General features: G+C 36.3%; 1 protein-coding gene across 1 annotated transcript in view; it reads left to right on the plus strand.

Annotated features, from left to right (window-relative positions):
- LOC149770860 (toll-like receptor 2) overlaps positions 1-17,942 on the plus strand; it is a 140,173-nt gene extending 122,231 nt beyond the window's left edge. The window contains exon 2 of the mRNA XM_089949021.1: positions 1,221-17,942. Within this exon, the coding sequence (XP_089805147.1) occupies positions 1,221-3,540 (2,320 nt within the window). The 3' untranslated portion in view covers positions 3,541-17,942. The remainder of the gene's footprint in view (positions 1-1,220) is intronic.
- The last annotated feature ends 362 nt before the right edge of the window (positions 17,943-18,304 follow it).

An 18,304-nucleotide genomic window follows, 5' to 3' on the forward strand; every position in this document is an offset into this window, starting at 1 on the left:
GACCAAATGTATAAGAATGTACATAATGTGTGCACACATCTGCAGAAAAGGCAAAATCGTGACCGAGATAATGTACAATTAAATTGTTCTTGTTTAATAATTTCGATTCATTTGTGTAATTGATATTGCGTTTTGTATTACTACTAATAACTCGTATTTAATTTAATTGACATAAGTAGGGGTTAGGCGTTTTCTTCAACATTTACATTTGTTGACATTAAAACACATGTTCAATACCAGGCACATGAGGGTTATTTGCCTTCCCGCGCTTCAATAATATTCCTACAGTATACATTGATTGGTTTCTGTTTTCGATTTAGGTGTGTTTGGTCTCTGTTTTCGATTAAGGTTTCACGCTTGTGTATTTATGCCTTGAATGCTTTTGGTATGTGTTTTTGATCATAATGCCACTGTCTGTAATAGAGCGCCAGCGTTAGTGCATTCCACAATGAATATGAATTTCTAAACGTAAAACAATATAACAGAGGAAGACTTTTAATTTTGGATCTCATGAAAACGTAATTAGCAATGTTTGTATTACAAATGGTCTTTGTTTCTTTTTCTCCTTGTTTGCATTACCCTAGTTTACAAACTTGCATATGCAGTAAGATCAGCTTATAGTTTTAGATGCTGCATGTATGCTATTTACCTGGAGCCACGAAACCTCCAGACTCTGGAGCAATTTCAAGCAGCTCCCATCAACAACAACATACCATTGCATTTCTTTTTTAGGGGGGGGGCGGCGGTTGTCCTTTTTAAATTGATTTCAAGAAGAAGAAAAAAACAATTACGAGCAAGAAACCCACATTCAAATGTCCTGTTTTATAAATTATATCAGCCGGAAATGAACCTTGCGCATCTTCCATTGATATTATAATTTGTATTTAATCATTATATTGTTATGATTTAGCATATTATTTTTTTGTTGTTTAACCCAGAAGCCTTGAAAACATGGATTTTGCTGTGTCTCTATAATGTTGTTGATGCAGAATTCCCTAACCATGGCTCTCCTTGAGCGATGTGGTCTTTGACAGTTTTGGCAAATCACACTAATGTTCTGTGGTCATAATAGTGCAACAATATATCCCACTTTAATGTCTTGTGGAATTTGGTGTATTTTATAAGTTATAGTTAAATACATCATGGAGGTAAATTTATTATGCGAGATAAGATGCTTTTAAAATATTAGATAATTTGTAAACGTTATTTATAATTTTCAGATCAAACATATTCCGCACCTTGTGCAGCATTGTACTGATTATCGGAAGTTTTCCCACCTACAAGATAGACGCTCAAGGATGTCCTTCTGGATGTGATTGCAGTGTAGAGCGAATTGGCGGGAAGATCAGCGTTTCATGCGAGACCATTTCTCGAGGTTCGAGGTCAGATTATTCTCCTTTCCCAACCATCCTACCGAACAATACACGGGCATTCTTCTTTAGGGTCGCAGAGGAAGCTCATATGTTTGATGAATCGGTTATATCATTTGCAGATATGACCTGGGGGCAGGTCGAGGAGGTCACTCTACAACGTGTCAGCTATCTTCAGTTGAACCAAACTCGGCTATCTGGCCTATCAAGACTGAAGATTTTACGCCTAAAGGATGACACACTAGCAAACATATTACATCCTGACGCTTTTCTTCTGACACCAAACGTAGAGGTTCTTGACCTAAGTTACAATCCATGGTTGTCACTCAAAAGCGTTGTTGCAGCGTTGAATGAATCACTTCCGAAACTAAAATATTTGGATCTCTGTAACTTACAGTTTGCATTAAGTGAGCCATTTATTTTGAACAAGGACTTTGCAATGGCTATTGAAAATAAACCTCTCATTACTCTCAACGTTAGCAACAGTAAGGTATCATTTGTTGATGATGGGCTTACTTCTGGATCTATCCGGTACATAAACTTATCAGATACCTATAGTTTATGGATGGCGTATTCTCCAAACATAAACATGCTTCCTAATCTAGAGGAGATCGATATTTCCCAAACTTCCTTTCTTTGGAAACTGCCTGGTTTGGGAACGTTTGAACATACATTGAGATGTATGCTATTTGTATTATCAATGAAACGAATAATAGCAAATAACATGAGGACCACTGATCCTATATACATACACGATTATCGTTTTCGGATTAATTGTAACACAAGTATAGAGGAAATTTATATTCGTTATTCGAATATTCGACGAATTAATGTTACAATAGATAAAACACTTTCAAATCTGAAATTGCTCGATTTTGAAGGAAATTCTTTGGAATTTCTTTCGCCCAAACTCATGCAAAAGATTCCAAGTTTGCAAGAGATTTATCTTGCAAGAAATAAGCTGTCGACAATGGTGAATCTCGGAGATCTGTTTGAAGGTAATACAGAACTGAAAGTCGTAGATCTATCTCATAACAGCCTTGAATGTATACCTTGGTCCATGTTCACTCATACTCCAAAGCTCGCAATTTTGCGCCTCAAGGGAAATTTGTTGTCGGTGTTCCATTTTTCTGTCGATAAATTGCTTAATCTGAAGATATTGGACTTAAGAGACAATATGATACAATACGTTTCTAGAGACACGATTAACGGATTAGTGTTCATTGTTGATCAACAAGGTCAGCTGAAGATAGATACAGCTGATGCGAACAGATTTACTGAAAATAAAAATAAAACTGAGTCACAGATGAGTAAAACTATATTATTAGGAGAATTCATAACTGATCAATTAGTCATAGACCTAACCGGTAATATAATGGAATGCACCTGCAATAGGATTTGGTTTAATGAATGGATGTTATACACAAACATTTCAGTTTTCCGCAAACACTTATACACATGCAAATTCGAAAATAATTTGAATTACATGACGTACGAGCTTCTGAACGACATGAAGTACCATTGCAAACTTGAGGAATTTCTTGGTGCAATAATAGCAATACCATCTAGTATATTTTTAATGATAATATTTGCGTACGTTATTGTAAGACGACAGCGAATTTTTAAAAGAAAGGGAATACGTGCTGGTGCTTTGATGGAGAGATACAATATGAATGAATACGAGGATCAGCAGCGATATTTCGTGTTTGTATCCTTTGCAGGTAAAGACTGTGAGCTTGTAAATACTTACATAATTCCAGAAATGGAGAAATTTGTGAGAGAAACGTTTGGCAATAATGAGAATTTGATATGTACAGGAGATAGCCATTTTACCCCTGGACGCTGGATTACCGAAGAGATAGATCGGTGCCTGACTAGATGTGATGTGTTTGTCATGGTTGTAACAAAACATTTCATCAAAAGTGAGTGGTGTAAATACGAAGTAATGTTGGCCAAGCAGAAAAATAAATTCAAAATATTGCTTGTTAACGAAGAGGTGTACCAGCTAAAGATTCCATCAGCGGTAAGGAGTGTTTTAAAAGTTTGCACCCGAGCAACATGGAGACTGGAAAACCATAAATTTATTATCAAACCAGACTGGTGTAAACTTTTTGAAGGCATGTTAGAAGCATCAGCCAAAAATTTGGACAAATTCGAAGAGGGTATATAATTTTCGTTTAATGGCACGCTTATCGATTGTTTTCTTGTCATTGCTAATCGGGTCTTTTTGGCCTATCTGTTTTTGTGACCTATTGTTTCAACCAATACTTTTGAATCTTTTCCAGATCTTTACCAAACTGGAAGTGACACATATTAGTATATAAAGAGGATTGGGTGTGGGACGAATGGTGGGCGGGGAACATCATATTTTAGACAGTTATACATACAAGAAATATGTGACTTTAAGGTAGGGATACTTATCGATACATAGAATTTACATTATGAACACTCTTTTATTTACTCAGATACGCGACTAAAATAGAAATTGTGTTACAGTCTAAATGATCCCCACTGCTCACGTGGCCTAGTGATTAGATCGTCCGCCTCGGATGCGGCTTGGTGGGTTCGATCCCCGGCCGAGTCATACCAAAACCTTACAAAAATGGTACAAACAGGTGCCTTGCTTTGCCCTCAGCATTAAGAGGTTGGTGTTAGGACTGGTCGGCCTGGTGTCAGGATAATGTGACTGGGTGAGACATCATGCTACATGTCTGCGGAATGATTCCCCACAGGTAGACATTATAAAAAGCCACAATTCGTACAACGTAGCGAGACGGCTGAAAAAGCTACGCTAACATATCAAAATCGCACACTCTACATGACCAATTTCCTAAGTTCCACAGAAAACAAATTATACTTCATAATTCAATTTTATAGAAATCGTTATTGTGCATGTTTTTTCAGGAAAGTTTTTCTAGGGTTTCGGGAATAAAAAAACTTTGCTTTCTATTTTAGCTCCATTCGCCTTAAACTGGAACGCTTATGGGATGGCTCCTTTTCTGTCAAATGTCCTTTGTTTTGAATCACTATTTTATGGCCGTTAATACTAAATTACTTAGAAGAATGAAACAAAGATCTAATTGCACCCAAAATAAATCATGGTGCAGATTGTAAATAATGAAAATGGTGTAGTTCGGACATTGAATATGACCACTACAGTCGGCATCCTGAAAACATTGTAATCGCTACTCTTCCTGAATGAATGATTGTATCAGCGATGATTGTTTGCTAGAAGACTTCTTGCGATGTCTTCTCGGTTCTAATTGAAAACAAATGCTCGATCTCACCTGTGATGTCACAGTCGCATCAGGTATTTGAAACATGATTTGTATCGATACACCTCCTGAATTTAAAATCAAAATGAAACAAGCTTGTATGGCAAAGACAGGTTAATTTGATTAGAGAGTCTAACATAAAAATGTTTCCAATCAGATGCAACTGATGGAAACAATAACGGCAATCTCTTAAAACTACGTTGTCATTAATCCTGAAAAGGAGCATAGACTATTTGGGGCCCCGAGTGGCCGAGTGGTCTAAAGCGCCCTCCGTTACGGATCACTGCCATCTCACCTCTGTCTGCGTGGGTTCGAGTCTCGGATTCAGCCAATGTTGGTATGTGAGAAAGCTTGCCAGTAGCTTCTCGTGGATCGGTGGTTCTTTCCGGGGTTTTCCCGGTGTCTTCCTCCACCATTAATACTGGCCGCCATGTATGGCCTCTCGTGTGCTGAAAAATGACGTTAAACCATACAACAACAACAACAACAACAATAGACTATTTACTTCAGTATGTCTTCTAAATTATATTTGTTACTAGATTTAAATTGCGTCCATCTTATGTTTATACGGAAGCTATAGAGGCCATGAAAGTTTTGACGATCTCAGTTCCAAATTGCAGCTGTAATGACAATTTTGAATTATTGATTCTTCCTCAAGGTGATTGGATCTATCAAAACTATGATGTCTGAGTGTACCAATAAACTACTAATTGGACCTAAATTAAAATGGCACCTGTATGATATACGATATAGCTAGCATTGCAGCCAACATCAAATTTTTTTCGTTACCCTTCCACAACGGTAAGTGATATCAACATGACGTATGAACCAGAAGGGTTTACGAGGTCTTCTTTGATCAGGAACAAACCTGGAAACCGTTTTTGTTAATATATTTCCCGCAATCAAAAGTTTTGATTTGTCTGTAAATAATTAGAAATTAGTATTGTACGGCAGAGCACGAGTCACTTGCAGGGACATTTTCATTAATATTCATTTGTAAACGATTTCAGCATCAATGCTCTGAAATTGAAAACAAGCATAGTTTTATGTACGTATTACTTTTACACCACATGTATTTGATATAGGTTGGTAAGTATTCATGCCTTGCACATTAGTCTAGGCTTTCTAATTGTATCCGTAAATCCGAAACATTCCAGCCCATTTGATTTTTGATGTATTGTTCCACAAGGCTTTGTTTGTTTGCCCCGGTCTCTTCATTATATGCACTCAACCTCTCTCAAGTATCATTGCTTGAGATGCGGTGTCTCCCCAATTGTGCGTTGATGACACACACACACACACACACACACATATATATATATATATATATATATATATATATATATATATATATATATATATATATATATATATATAGCTATCCATCTGAATTCATGCTACAATATAATGCGTGGAGAGGTGCATTTCTGACGTGAAGTCATGGATTGCATCTAACAAGCTGCATATCAATGACTATACAGCTCCAACATTCCTGATCAGTACGCAATGACATCCTTTACTTCAAGCAGTAAGCATCAGTAATATCAACATTACTTTTTCATCGAAACCTATATGTCACTCTTTACAGTATGCTCTTATTGTACCCGCGTGTATTGAATATATGCAAGGGCGCAAGTCTGAAACTGAGACTCATCGACTCTATTTGCAATTTTCTGTCAGTTGGCACTAAAGCTATTGTGTGTTCCTTAAAGCTTCAACACTGGGTTATTATTACTCATTGGTATCTAATTCGTTTCAGTATATTTTACAGGAAAAATCAACAAGTTCAAAAGACGACTGATTAGATCGTGTATAGAGTACTAAACAGACCTACCCAAACTGTGTACGGTTAACTGATTATCACATCGACCTATTCGACCAACAATCAAACACAAATTATGTTCATTATGACATTTATTTGTTTTTCTTCAGTCCAATTTACTTTACTGATGGCATTCATGTGTACATCCTATATATACATACACTGTTATCTTCGACACTTACAGTATCATTTTTTCCACTGCTAAAACGATGTCACACGAACAACGTACTTTTGCGTATGATGTCCCATCTACTTGGACCTTACTACTATTAGACACATCAACAATTGTGATCATAATGATGAATTTTCTTAAACATATTTATTTCGACAACAAGAACAGACTTAAAGAATGAATCATTTATATTTTCCTAACTACTGTCAGCATCGTTTTGTTTGTATTTTCCTAGTGTTTGTTTTGGTAGCCTTGATATTGTATATGATTTGCTTTTGATGTATTATCTAATATGGTAAAGCTCTTGCAGCTTTTTAAAATGACACGATGTGCTAGGTTTAAAGTAATGTTACGAGGTAGAATCTGAATTAAAACTATTCTGCGATTGCTGTGGTTTGCTTTCAGACCCACAAATGGATTTTAAAACGATATGTTGCTCAGTGATATGAAGCTAACGCTAATTAATTTTGCCAAATGCCGTTCATTTATATAGTTAACATATTACTACAGGGACAGCAATATTGATAAGAGTGTTGAAAGACATTGAGCCATAACATCATTAGGTTCGGGATATGTGTACTCAAACATAATCAAATAATAAAGAGGTATAATGGATTCGCATTTGTGCAGATGAAAGTCGTAACTCAAGCTAAATGCCAGATAACTGTAATGATTTATATAGGGATGCTGACATAAAATAAAAAATACTTTCCTTCCTATCCCTAAAAGTTGCTTTTTATTATGTTCGACAAAGAAGGATATATACATGAATGCATATATTACCTGCGTATTTTATATACAATATACAATTTATTCGTAGGGATAACAGTGAAGTGACTGTTGGCTGATGGGATGATTTTGTATCTAGATGCCACTGTCATCTCCAAAGGTAGATGTCACCCACTGGAAGAATGCATCACAAAGAGATAGTTCACTCTTTGTTATTTGCCATCATCGACCATGATGTAAATACTTCTCCTAAAGGGCACATTTGTTATTATCATGATAATTGGCCATATGATCAATTTGCTGTCTTAGTGTACCAAATAAGGCCGATGATGCGTGAGGATATAAAGCTTCGCCATATCAAAATTATATGCTTCAACAAGAGAATGGATAACTGTAGTGTTCATTTCCTTTAATATTTATTCAGCTCATGGTATACATCTTCCTTGGTGTTCTCTATCCCGTCTTTCCCGGTCTAGCAATTGGGTAACAGTTAATGGATCACACAGAGATTTGAATGGAGAAATAACAGCAAATAAATTGCTACTACACAATTAAATATGTGAAATGGGAAATTACGCTATCTTGCCTGTTTGTGATAGACATAACCTTATTGGTTTATATCAGATTATATACATATCATTTATCCGCCTCCTTAGGATACCCTTGACGTATCATACTTAAGCTATACCCAAACTTGATGTCTATATGGAATATTTGACCCCAAGCGCCTAAAGCTTGCAGTGATTTGATCGCCTGCGCGTAAACGTCATAGCTAGAATGCAAAATTTGATGGTACTAAAAAGCTCAATGACCATGCACTGGACTTTGTAATTGCAACTATCAGATATAGTTGGGTGTGATAAGCTGACCACGTCAAATACCACAACGAATTGAATATGTATGGATTACCTTTGCACAAATAATGATAACAATTACCTGTTACGTGTTTGCAGCTTGAGCAAGAGGATCTGCTTGAATCTGTGATATTTACCTGGCATACCGAAACATTATTCTTGAGACGGTCAGATCCATAATATTCAAGGAGAGGAGCTTATTGAAATATACCCTTTAGACAGTGGGTGGATTCACTAAGGTATATATGCTAGCTTATGAGCAGTTGAAGGTTTGGGGCATATGTATGCAAAGTTAGCACGAAGGGTAAATGCTTGCTGGTTTTCTCAGTTTTATTTATCAAGAGGATTCCTCTGTCAAGGAGTCCAATTTTGTTTACAAATTAACCCAGCATACAATACTGAGGAACTATTCCCATCGATCTGCTTCCAAATACAAAAGAGAAACGGTTCGGTTCGTGTCAGTGAAATCAAATATCCTAATGATCTTGTCAGCACTTACTCGTAGTAGCTCTTGTAGTACGTACAGAGTCATTACAACATGTTCCGCACATCGTTTACTTCATCTATAATAATAACAGTATAGTCCAACTGAAGTATTAAACAAAATGTTGTAAGAGTATTATAAATGTTATATCAATGCAACAGTCTGAGAGATCCTGACTAGAATCGAAGACAGAAGACTTAAAGCACATTTATGTCGTAAGCCTCTAACTAGTAATGCAAATTAATTGATTCAAAGATAAAGTAACTGGAAAGGCAAGTCAATCAGTTCTGACTGGACATTTGTACGGATAAGGTAACTGATCAGGGTTGGTCCACTATTACGTATGTCCAAATTAGGATTACATGCAAATTCAGAAAAATGTGAAAATACCATGCCTCCTCGGTGACCAAAAAGATTGATCATGATCTGTGAAGAAATATATGATCTTGGAATTTTTTTTATATTTAAATATATATATGATCGTGGAAAATATATATATATATATATGTGTGTGTGTGTGTGTGTGTGTGTGTGTGTGGCTGCCTGTGTGTGTCTGTGTGTGACTCTGTGTGTACGTTTATGTATGTAAATGTTAGTCGCGAGTAAAGCGATGATTCAAATGTTTCTTCCTGTCTTTCCCATACAACTAAATGGTCAAACATGGAACACTGGATGGATAATGATGAGCAACTTGTATACTTGTTCTTGCTTCATAGTGGGCATGCAAAGGATTAAACTAAGCCGTTACAGTATTTTCATGTATCTTTGACAAGTTTTTTTGCAAAACCAAAGATTGAATGATAAATACTACACTGATATCTTGCATCTCAATTCCAAAATGCTACTATCTAACGTTTAATCTTGGTTTACACACCAATACGTACAATATTAGAATAAATAATAACAAAATAACCGTCTAGTGCAACCATGAGAAAACGTTTGTCACACTATGGAGATACGACAAACTGAAAGACATATTCAACCTGGATTTAAAGAGCTGCAATAGTTTTGAAAGATATAAACTTGACAATGAAGTGAAGAAGCACCCTTTGTAATGACTATCATCACGTGTAACAAAAGGGAGCATGATGTAATCAACCCTGTTTAAAATCTCAATTACTTGTGCAGCAATGTCTGTATTGAATGACATCTCTCGTAAGAGACATTTGATAGATCAGGCTGCTAATATACAGAGGTAGTGATTATATAATACTATGAACTGTTATTATGGACCACAACTCTTCATATATCATAGTTTGGAAAAGAAGAATTCTACTCAATAGGATCCAGGAAGTGACTGATGTTGATGAATGTTTGACCTGCTGTAATAAAAGGGTATGCATACCGTTGAATGTCAACTGCAAAAAACAAAAAGGTTAAATACTGTATGCACTATCGGTGATTTAATAGTATTCCTAATGAGCGAAAATTATTCCATCGGTTTCACGAGAGCACATTTCGTTTCTAAATTTGATCAGAAGCTATCATGCGATGCACTTATTAAGTACATCAGTAACAAATGTAACAGTGTCCTGGATTCAACACAGGTTATGACGGAAACAGACTATTGCGCTGAACTGAATGTCTTGTTCCGGTTGTTCAGCTTATTAGCAGGATCTAAACGTTACAATTACTTGATAACATACAAATCAACTTGTAACTCTTACCTAACTGTTTTTATTACATAACTACGGATTTGTATTTGTGCGGGAGTATTTGCATCTTACCACAATGCATTTGTGTTGAGGCAAATAAAGTGCCAAATTATTTTTGGCAAAAACTGCTTTTTAGTATACTACCAATATATATTATAATCTGTCATCTTTATACTCAAATCAAAACCATTTATTATGTGAAAACAAATTTCATTATACCGGAGACAAATTAAACCTCAAGGACACCCTAGTCAGCACGAAGCTAAGGTCAATCACTAACTAAAGACGCTCAAACACGTCTGGTCCAGGTGGCGATACAAGGTGCAAAATATGTAAACATGTGATATAGATCAACACATTCTATATCGCAGCGATGAGCACACAAGTGACGATACATGGTCCAAACAGGGCGTGCACAACAGCTAATGTAATTTATGTCTTCACATGTAAGATAAGTTGCCTTTGGTATGTCGGAAAAAATAAAGTTGCACTAAAGGATCACTCTTCACATATGTGATTGGCTGTCAAAGAAGCTGTGCAAAATTACAGTTGAAGAACTCTTCTCTTCCCATGGACACAATTTCAACGACATTGCATTAATTGCAATTGCATACAATCCCAATTGTAGTTCTGAAACAAGGGACGAAATAACATCTTAATGGATATGTGCCATATAACGCTGAAACAAAGCGGATTAAACCAAGAAAACTACTAGAAAAAGAGCACAACATAAAGACAGAATCATCGTTTGCAGTTGGGGCATTTTCCATGAAACAATTAGATCAAATTGTTTTTAGTCAACCAAGCAACTATAATTACTATAAAAAAGCGAAGCACAGGTACAAAATAAATTTAAATTACGCAAATGACTTTTGCGTTGAAATCCTCACGCAACAAGTTCAATAGCACATAGAAATTAGTGAACCTAGTTATTACGTAACCAATAAGCCTTCGCATAACATTCCACAATGAAACTACGTTTCGATGATGAATCATGCAGGCTTTTATTTAGCGCTCAACATTTCGTACAAACGATTGTCTCTGTTTTAACCATCGGTTCGGCGAAGTCACATATAACATCTTTCGACGTACAAAAAAAGTATGAAATACATATGGCTTTATCTTCGGTAAGAAGACCTGTACACGTGTGACAAGTCGAACGACAAATAGTTGACAGAAGCTGCGGATCCTAACAAGGGTGAATGTAAAGACGTTCAAAATCAAATTAAGCAAGGGCGAATGTTGCAATTGATGGATCATTTTCATTTGATCACTATGTATGTGTGAGACTGAATCGAAATAGCAGGGTGCTCTAATTGGTGGCCAATGCTTACGATTACATAATCCAGCATAAAACATGCCCGTATGTAAGTGCGCCATTTACAACTCTTACCCAAACTGGGAAAGGAAATTACTGAAACTTTGAGCAGAACAACCTTGACTCCAACTTAAAGGGTGGAAGTAAAGACCATAAGCATTGCCTATTCTCTCCATTGCAAGTTCGAAGATCATACTTTCTATGTAGAAGCCAATCAAAGTCCAGTGGCTTTGGCTAACACAGGGCGTTTCATCATATTTGTAGGCCATATGTTTATTGAAAGGAACGCATTTTATCCTGTTTGTAGGCCATATGTTTATTTAAAGCAACACCTTTAATCCTCTTTGTAGGCCATATGTTTATTGAAAAGAAAGCTTTTTATCATATTTGTAGGCCAAATATTTAATGAAAGGAATGCCTTTTATCCTGTTTGTAAGCCATATGTTTATTAAAAAGAACGCATTTTTCCTATTTGTAGGCCATATGTTTATTGAAAGGAACGCCTTGTATCATGCTTGTAGGCCATATGTTTATTGAAAGGAACGCATTTTATCGTGTTTGTAGGCCATATGTTTATTAAAAGGACCGTCTTGTATTCTGTTAGTAGGCCATATGTTTATTGAAAGGTACGCGTTGTATCATATTTGCAGGCCATATGTTTTTTGAAAGGAATGCATTATATCATATATGTAGACCATATGTTTATTGAAATTAACGCCTTTTATCCTGTTTGTAGGCCATATGTTTATTGAAAGGAACGCATTATATCATATTTGTAAGCAATATGTTTCTTGAAATTAACGCCTTTCATCATGTTTGTAGGCCGTATGTTTATTGAAAGGAACGCCATGTATCATATTTGTAGGCCATATGTTTATTGAAAGGAACGCCTTGTATCATGTTTGTAGGCCATATGTTTATTAAAAGGAACGCCTTTTATCATGTTTGCCGGCCACATGTTCATTGAAAGGAACGCCTTTTGTCATGCTTGTAGGCCATATGTTTATTGAAAAGAACACCTTTTATCCTATTTGTAGGCCATATGTTTTTTGAAAGGAGCGCCTTTTTTCATGTTTGTAGGCCATATGTTTATTGAATGGATGCCATGTATCATGTTTGTATACCATATGTTTATTGAAAGGAACGCCTTACATCGTATTTGTAGGCCATATGGTTATTGAATGGAACGCATTTTATCCTGTTCGTAGGCCATATGTTTATTGAAAGGAACGCCTTGTATCATGTTTGTAGGCCATATGTTTAATGAAAGGAACGCCTTACATCATATTTGTAGGCCATATGGTTATTGAATGGAACGCATTTTATCCTGTTCGTAGGCCATATGTTTATTGAAAGGAACGCCTTATATCCTGTTTGTAGGCCATATATCATTGAAACGAACTTCTTTTATTCTCTTTGTAGGCCATATTTTTATTGAAAGGAACGCCTTGTATTATGTTTGTGGGCCATATGTTTAATGGAAGGAACGCGTTTTGGCTCCTTTGTAGGTCGTATGCATGGATGCAATTTGCGACGCAGCATCGGGCACAACACTCAGTGTCATTTTAAAGCGACTAAAGGAACTGTTCATCAACAATTGACGATTTTCTCTTAAAACTACACATATCTCTGGTTGTATTCTTTCTACACCTGCACATACTGCACTCTTTTCGCCTTAGATCAGCGGAGATTAACCTGCTGGGTTTGCGACCGAAAGGATGCGGGTTAGAATAATCTGATTAGCCTGGGTCAGCGACTATGGTCTGTCATTGGTCAAGGCACTTTACTCCAATTACTACCGCACTAAATAAGGGGTTGATATGCCGTGAAAGACCCAAACCAAACCATTATTTTGTCTTTCTGTTCTTATATCTACGTTATTACTAGGTTCTGCTACATATTGATATAATAGTATATGACAATGTGATCAAACTTAAAGTAGTGACACACATTTTTATTAAAAAGATACTGCTTAGCATCGAAATTGTCAATTTTGTCATAAAATTAACTATTATCAATATCAATTAATTTTTTCATTAATACGAGGCTTTGAAGATAAATTAGTCAGTCCGTAAACATAGTATCCCTTGGTCTGACCGCAGGGTGTCGCAAATGTATGTCACGAGAGAATACAATAGTTGATTTTCTCATGTACCCGTATTACAAGTTCTTTATTTTTCGTTCTATCTCGCCAAACAGTTTTTTAATTTCTCAAAACTTAAATGAAATAATGTGATATGTGTCTCTAACCATTTCCGTATTTATCTAATAAAATACCACCATTTTCAATTGTCCGGTTTCTCTCTATTTACTCCAAGTGAGCTTGATACCCAATAAACGTGCGCAATAATAAAAGGATGGCCAAATTTCAAGTGACACGTGACTGTACGTTTGTGTGAGTACTTTTTTTAGTCTTGTTGATTCCTGAAACCCCCGACCTCTCCACCCTCGTTTGCGGCCCTGTTCTGTCATACTCTCGTGTACAAAGAGTACTTAAAATTGTTTCAAATACCTGTACATCAAAGTTCGTTATTTATGAATAAAGTACTCCCCATGCACCTATGCAGGCTTTCTCAATGTGATTATCCAGATACTGTATGCCATATTTTACTTACTTTTTGGCATGTTGTTCATACTCTACAAAACTGACCCCCAGCGATTCTGTGATAATTAGTTCAACCGACAATTCCATTGGAGTTAAATCTGGGAGATATGTAGGCTGATTAACATTTTTGGATACTGTGCTCCTGCAGGACGTCTTTCAAGACGGTATATTTTATCGCCACTGCCTTTCAGCGGTGTAGATAGATACATCATGGAAAGGCGCACAGACGTGTGGTTCGGTAGTATTCCACAACTTTTGGCAACACACTGGGGGCGTACATATGTCCACTAACACTTGCAGTCAGGCGCTGCCATCTGGACGATCAGGCATTTTGCAACGAAAAGTGATGCATATAAAACTCTCTTGACATTCGGACTATGTCGAGCGATTGTATGCAGGTATATCTTGATGAAAGGTTGTTCAAGTTTGCTGGACCAGTTAGAAAGCGACTACCCCATGCAGACATCAGCTGGTGACGGCGAATATAAACTTTTCGATAGGGAATGGACTCTGACCCAAAACCCCAATATAAATGTCCAAATATAAAAAATGGGGTGTCAAGGGTCAGAGGAAATTCGGACTACATTCTATATTGCTGAATAGGCTAAATTACTACACATTCGTACAGTTCCAAAATGCATCTACTCCGCTTCCACTCAGAATGTTAGCAACATTAACAGCATTAACAACATGAACAGAATATAGAGTACAGGAGTAGTATTTGCTTGGTGTGGTGTTTTACGGCACAAACACAAGTGTGTTATTTAGTTCAAGGTCAATTATAGTAACGTGTTTTGCCCAAAGACAAACCACGATAACTGACCCACGCTGGTCTTATGGTAGATTACTATTGCAATCATAATAGTATTTATTGTTGTTAATTATCTTATTGTGGTGGTGTTGGTGCTGACAGTGGTTGAACAAGGACTGGTAGCAGATGTTGCTGTTTGTGTTGTTGAATTGGAGGTATAAGTTTCGTCAGTATACTTGAGTACAAAGTAGTAAATAATCAGCAACTTCAAGTGGTAGTACAAGTCCATATGAGCGATTAAGGATCAAGACATATGCAGCTCTATCAATACCAGGACATGTTAGGAAATCCAGGTTGACAATGCAAATAATCTAGACTCCACGAAAAATTTGATTTATATTACTAGCGCGAGTAAATAAAGAATGATTAAAAACGCGTGACATTTTACGTAATCAATGATCTGCTTGACGATATTCGACAAATAGTTCATGATAATAAAATGTAATTTAGGTTTATTGTGCGCGGCCTCCAGTTGGTCCGTCTCCGGATATATTTTCATTAGCCATTACTGATGCTTTTATGACATATCGTAAAGCTGCAACATGTTGCAACCGCTGAAGCCGATGCTGCTAATAACCCTGGAAGAGCTGCAAAAGATGGAAATAGTACAGTGCTGTGTTTTTCTTTTCTGTTTCCTTGGCGGGGTGGTGGATACCTGCCACTCTTGTCGCCCAGCATAAGGTTAGTGTTAGGACTTGTGGGTCCGGTGTACGAAAAAATTAGCCATATGACTTAAATATTTTAAGCTACAGTAAAATTCCAACACACACACATTTCATTACAAGACATTTTTATTTTAAAATGTAAAAACTTCAATTTATCTATTAATTGTCCACAGGCGGATAAATGTCCTCAATTCGACCATCAGCGCCATCTAACAACAAAGTATTGTCAGAAAGAATAACAGCCTATCACTGCTTCCCTTGTTACAACACGTGCATGAAAATATTCGTCTGCAACATATTTCATGACAAGATCTAGATGGTCTAAAGATAATTAACACATTTGGTGTAATGTAAGTAAATAGGGACTTTTGCTGACCTTTGTCGACTTTTCTATACCTGTCAGTATAAGGCTATATATACGAAAGTGCAGTTTGATTATCTATGTAGTTAAGCTAAATTTCATCAAACGGATCCTCATGATCGATTGGTCACAAGGAACTTTAAGCCACTGTTGGTTTGCTAAATGTCACTGTGACATTTGTCGTCGTTCAGGCGTACAACGTTGCCCAGGGTGGATAATTGTTTTTCTACTTAAGCAACTTCACTAGCATGTATCTCGTCGTAGATCGCTTGCGGCGAGAGACACTAAAAACACGGTATTCACGAGTATATTACCCTTATTAATACTCATTCTCCGGTAGTTTTTTATTTATAACTGTCACACTGATCTTTTGGATCTAGTCAAGGAATGTACGTTCTGCAATTTTGTTCCATAGCCACAGAGGTAAGTTTCACCTTTTTTTTGTATTTTATATGTGAAGCATATGCCATTTTAATGTCGTAGCTTGAAATGATGTCTTTACCATTACGAGGTTTTAAAACATTGTGAACTGTTGAATTGTCACAAACTGATAGTAAGAGTTTAATTTAGTAGCATATATCTATATATTTTACTTCCGTACCTGTTAGCATGACCGGTTTGGTTATATTGTAGCTGCTTGAGTGTATTCGTGTGTGGGTATTTCAGGCTGTCGGGTCTGGCCGTCTGTATGTTTGTATGGGGATGGAAGATGGTGCGACCATCAAGGCCATACAAGGACGGAACTGCATATTTGTAAATTGGTGCGAAGATGGATCCATGAAGGGTGTGTGTGGCCAATACATGTGTGGGAAAACCAAACAATTAAGGATAACTTTGTTGCTCAATAAAGGACACCTTTGCAAGTGTTTATGAGTCATAAGGCTGTACAAAATGATTGAGTCACGAGTCATATGATTGTTTCGATTAATTATGTTTGTTTAATTGAGCACAATTGAGTCGCTTTCATAATATGGGATCTTTTCATATTATTTTCATTACTTGAGATTATTTGAATCTTACTTTCATTGCATGAGATTATTTGAATCTTACTTTCATTACATGAGTTATATGAATCCTACTTTCTTTGCATGAGATTACTTGAATCTTACTTTCATTACATGAAATTATGTGAATCTTAATTTCAATACATGATATTATTTGAATCTTACTTTTGCACGTGAGATTATGTGAATCTTACTTTCACAACATGATGTTATTGGAATCTTACTTTCATTTAATGAGATAATCTGAACCTACCTTCATTACATATTTTGTGAATCTTGCTTTCAATACACGAGATTACAGGACTCACGGTACTAATTCAAGATGGCCACTGTATGCAAAATCAAGGGATGGCGCTGTCACAAATTGAATATTTCTTTATTTAACGGTGTCAAAAGATACCATCTGGCGATTTGTTGACAACAACACTTTTTGGGCAATTTGAACCTGTTTCTGCAGTCTTGGGTTTAGGGTGCAAATGTTCAAAGACACCATTAATTGAATCCACATACTTTAATTTACAATGGACTAGACTGTATATGTTGTTACCTAAACTGATCCTTTGTTCATATTTGCAGAAGCATCTTGACAGCGCTTTCTTATGCAGACACATTGCCTGGGTACAGTATGCTGTGATACAATGAGTTAATCATGCTTTTGAATTTGTTACAACATATTAACCTCTAAAAGGCATGAATAGGAGCAGTCCTATTGATCAAATGACCTTTTTGTGTTCATTTTTTTATTATTTTTATATAAAAATTGTACCCCACCAATAAAGATTAGCTGAAAAGTCAAATAAAACTTATTACTTTTGAAGCACTGTTTTTTTTCTGAATAGATATTAAGCAAAGGAAACCCACACACTTGTTTGTTAATCAATGTTATACAATTATTTGATGTCACCACCACAAAAGCGAACTGGCATTTGTTTGGTCCTCAAGAATTTGCATTTAATTGAGGCCTCAGTAACAGAAGCACTCTTCATCAAAGCAAGCTGTATAATCTTCAATAAAAACAAAACACCTTTTATAAATGGAAGTCAACAATGAACTGTAAAAAAGCAATGGCATCTGATTGATTGTTGCATTTTCCTAATTGTTTTTGGTTGGAACACTTCTTGTGCCTTCAAAGTTTCTGCTTTGCTGGGAAAATAAATTATGCTTATTACGATCGCTACC

Source organism: Sinohyriopsis cumingii, unplaced genomic scaffold (genome assembly GCF_028554795.1).
Source record: "Sinohyriopsis cumingii isolate HCF-2022 unplaced genomic scaffold, ASM2855479v2 utg002241l, whole genome shotgun sequence".
NCBI lineage: Eukaryota > Metazoa > Mollusca > Bivalvia > Unionida > Unionidae > Sinohyriopsis > Sinohyriopsis cumingii.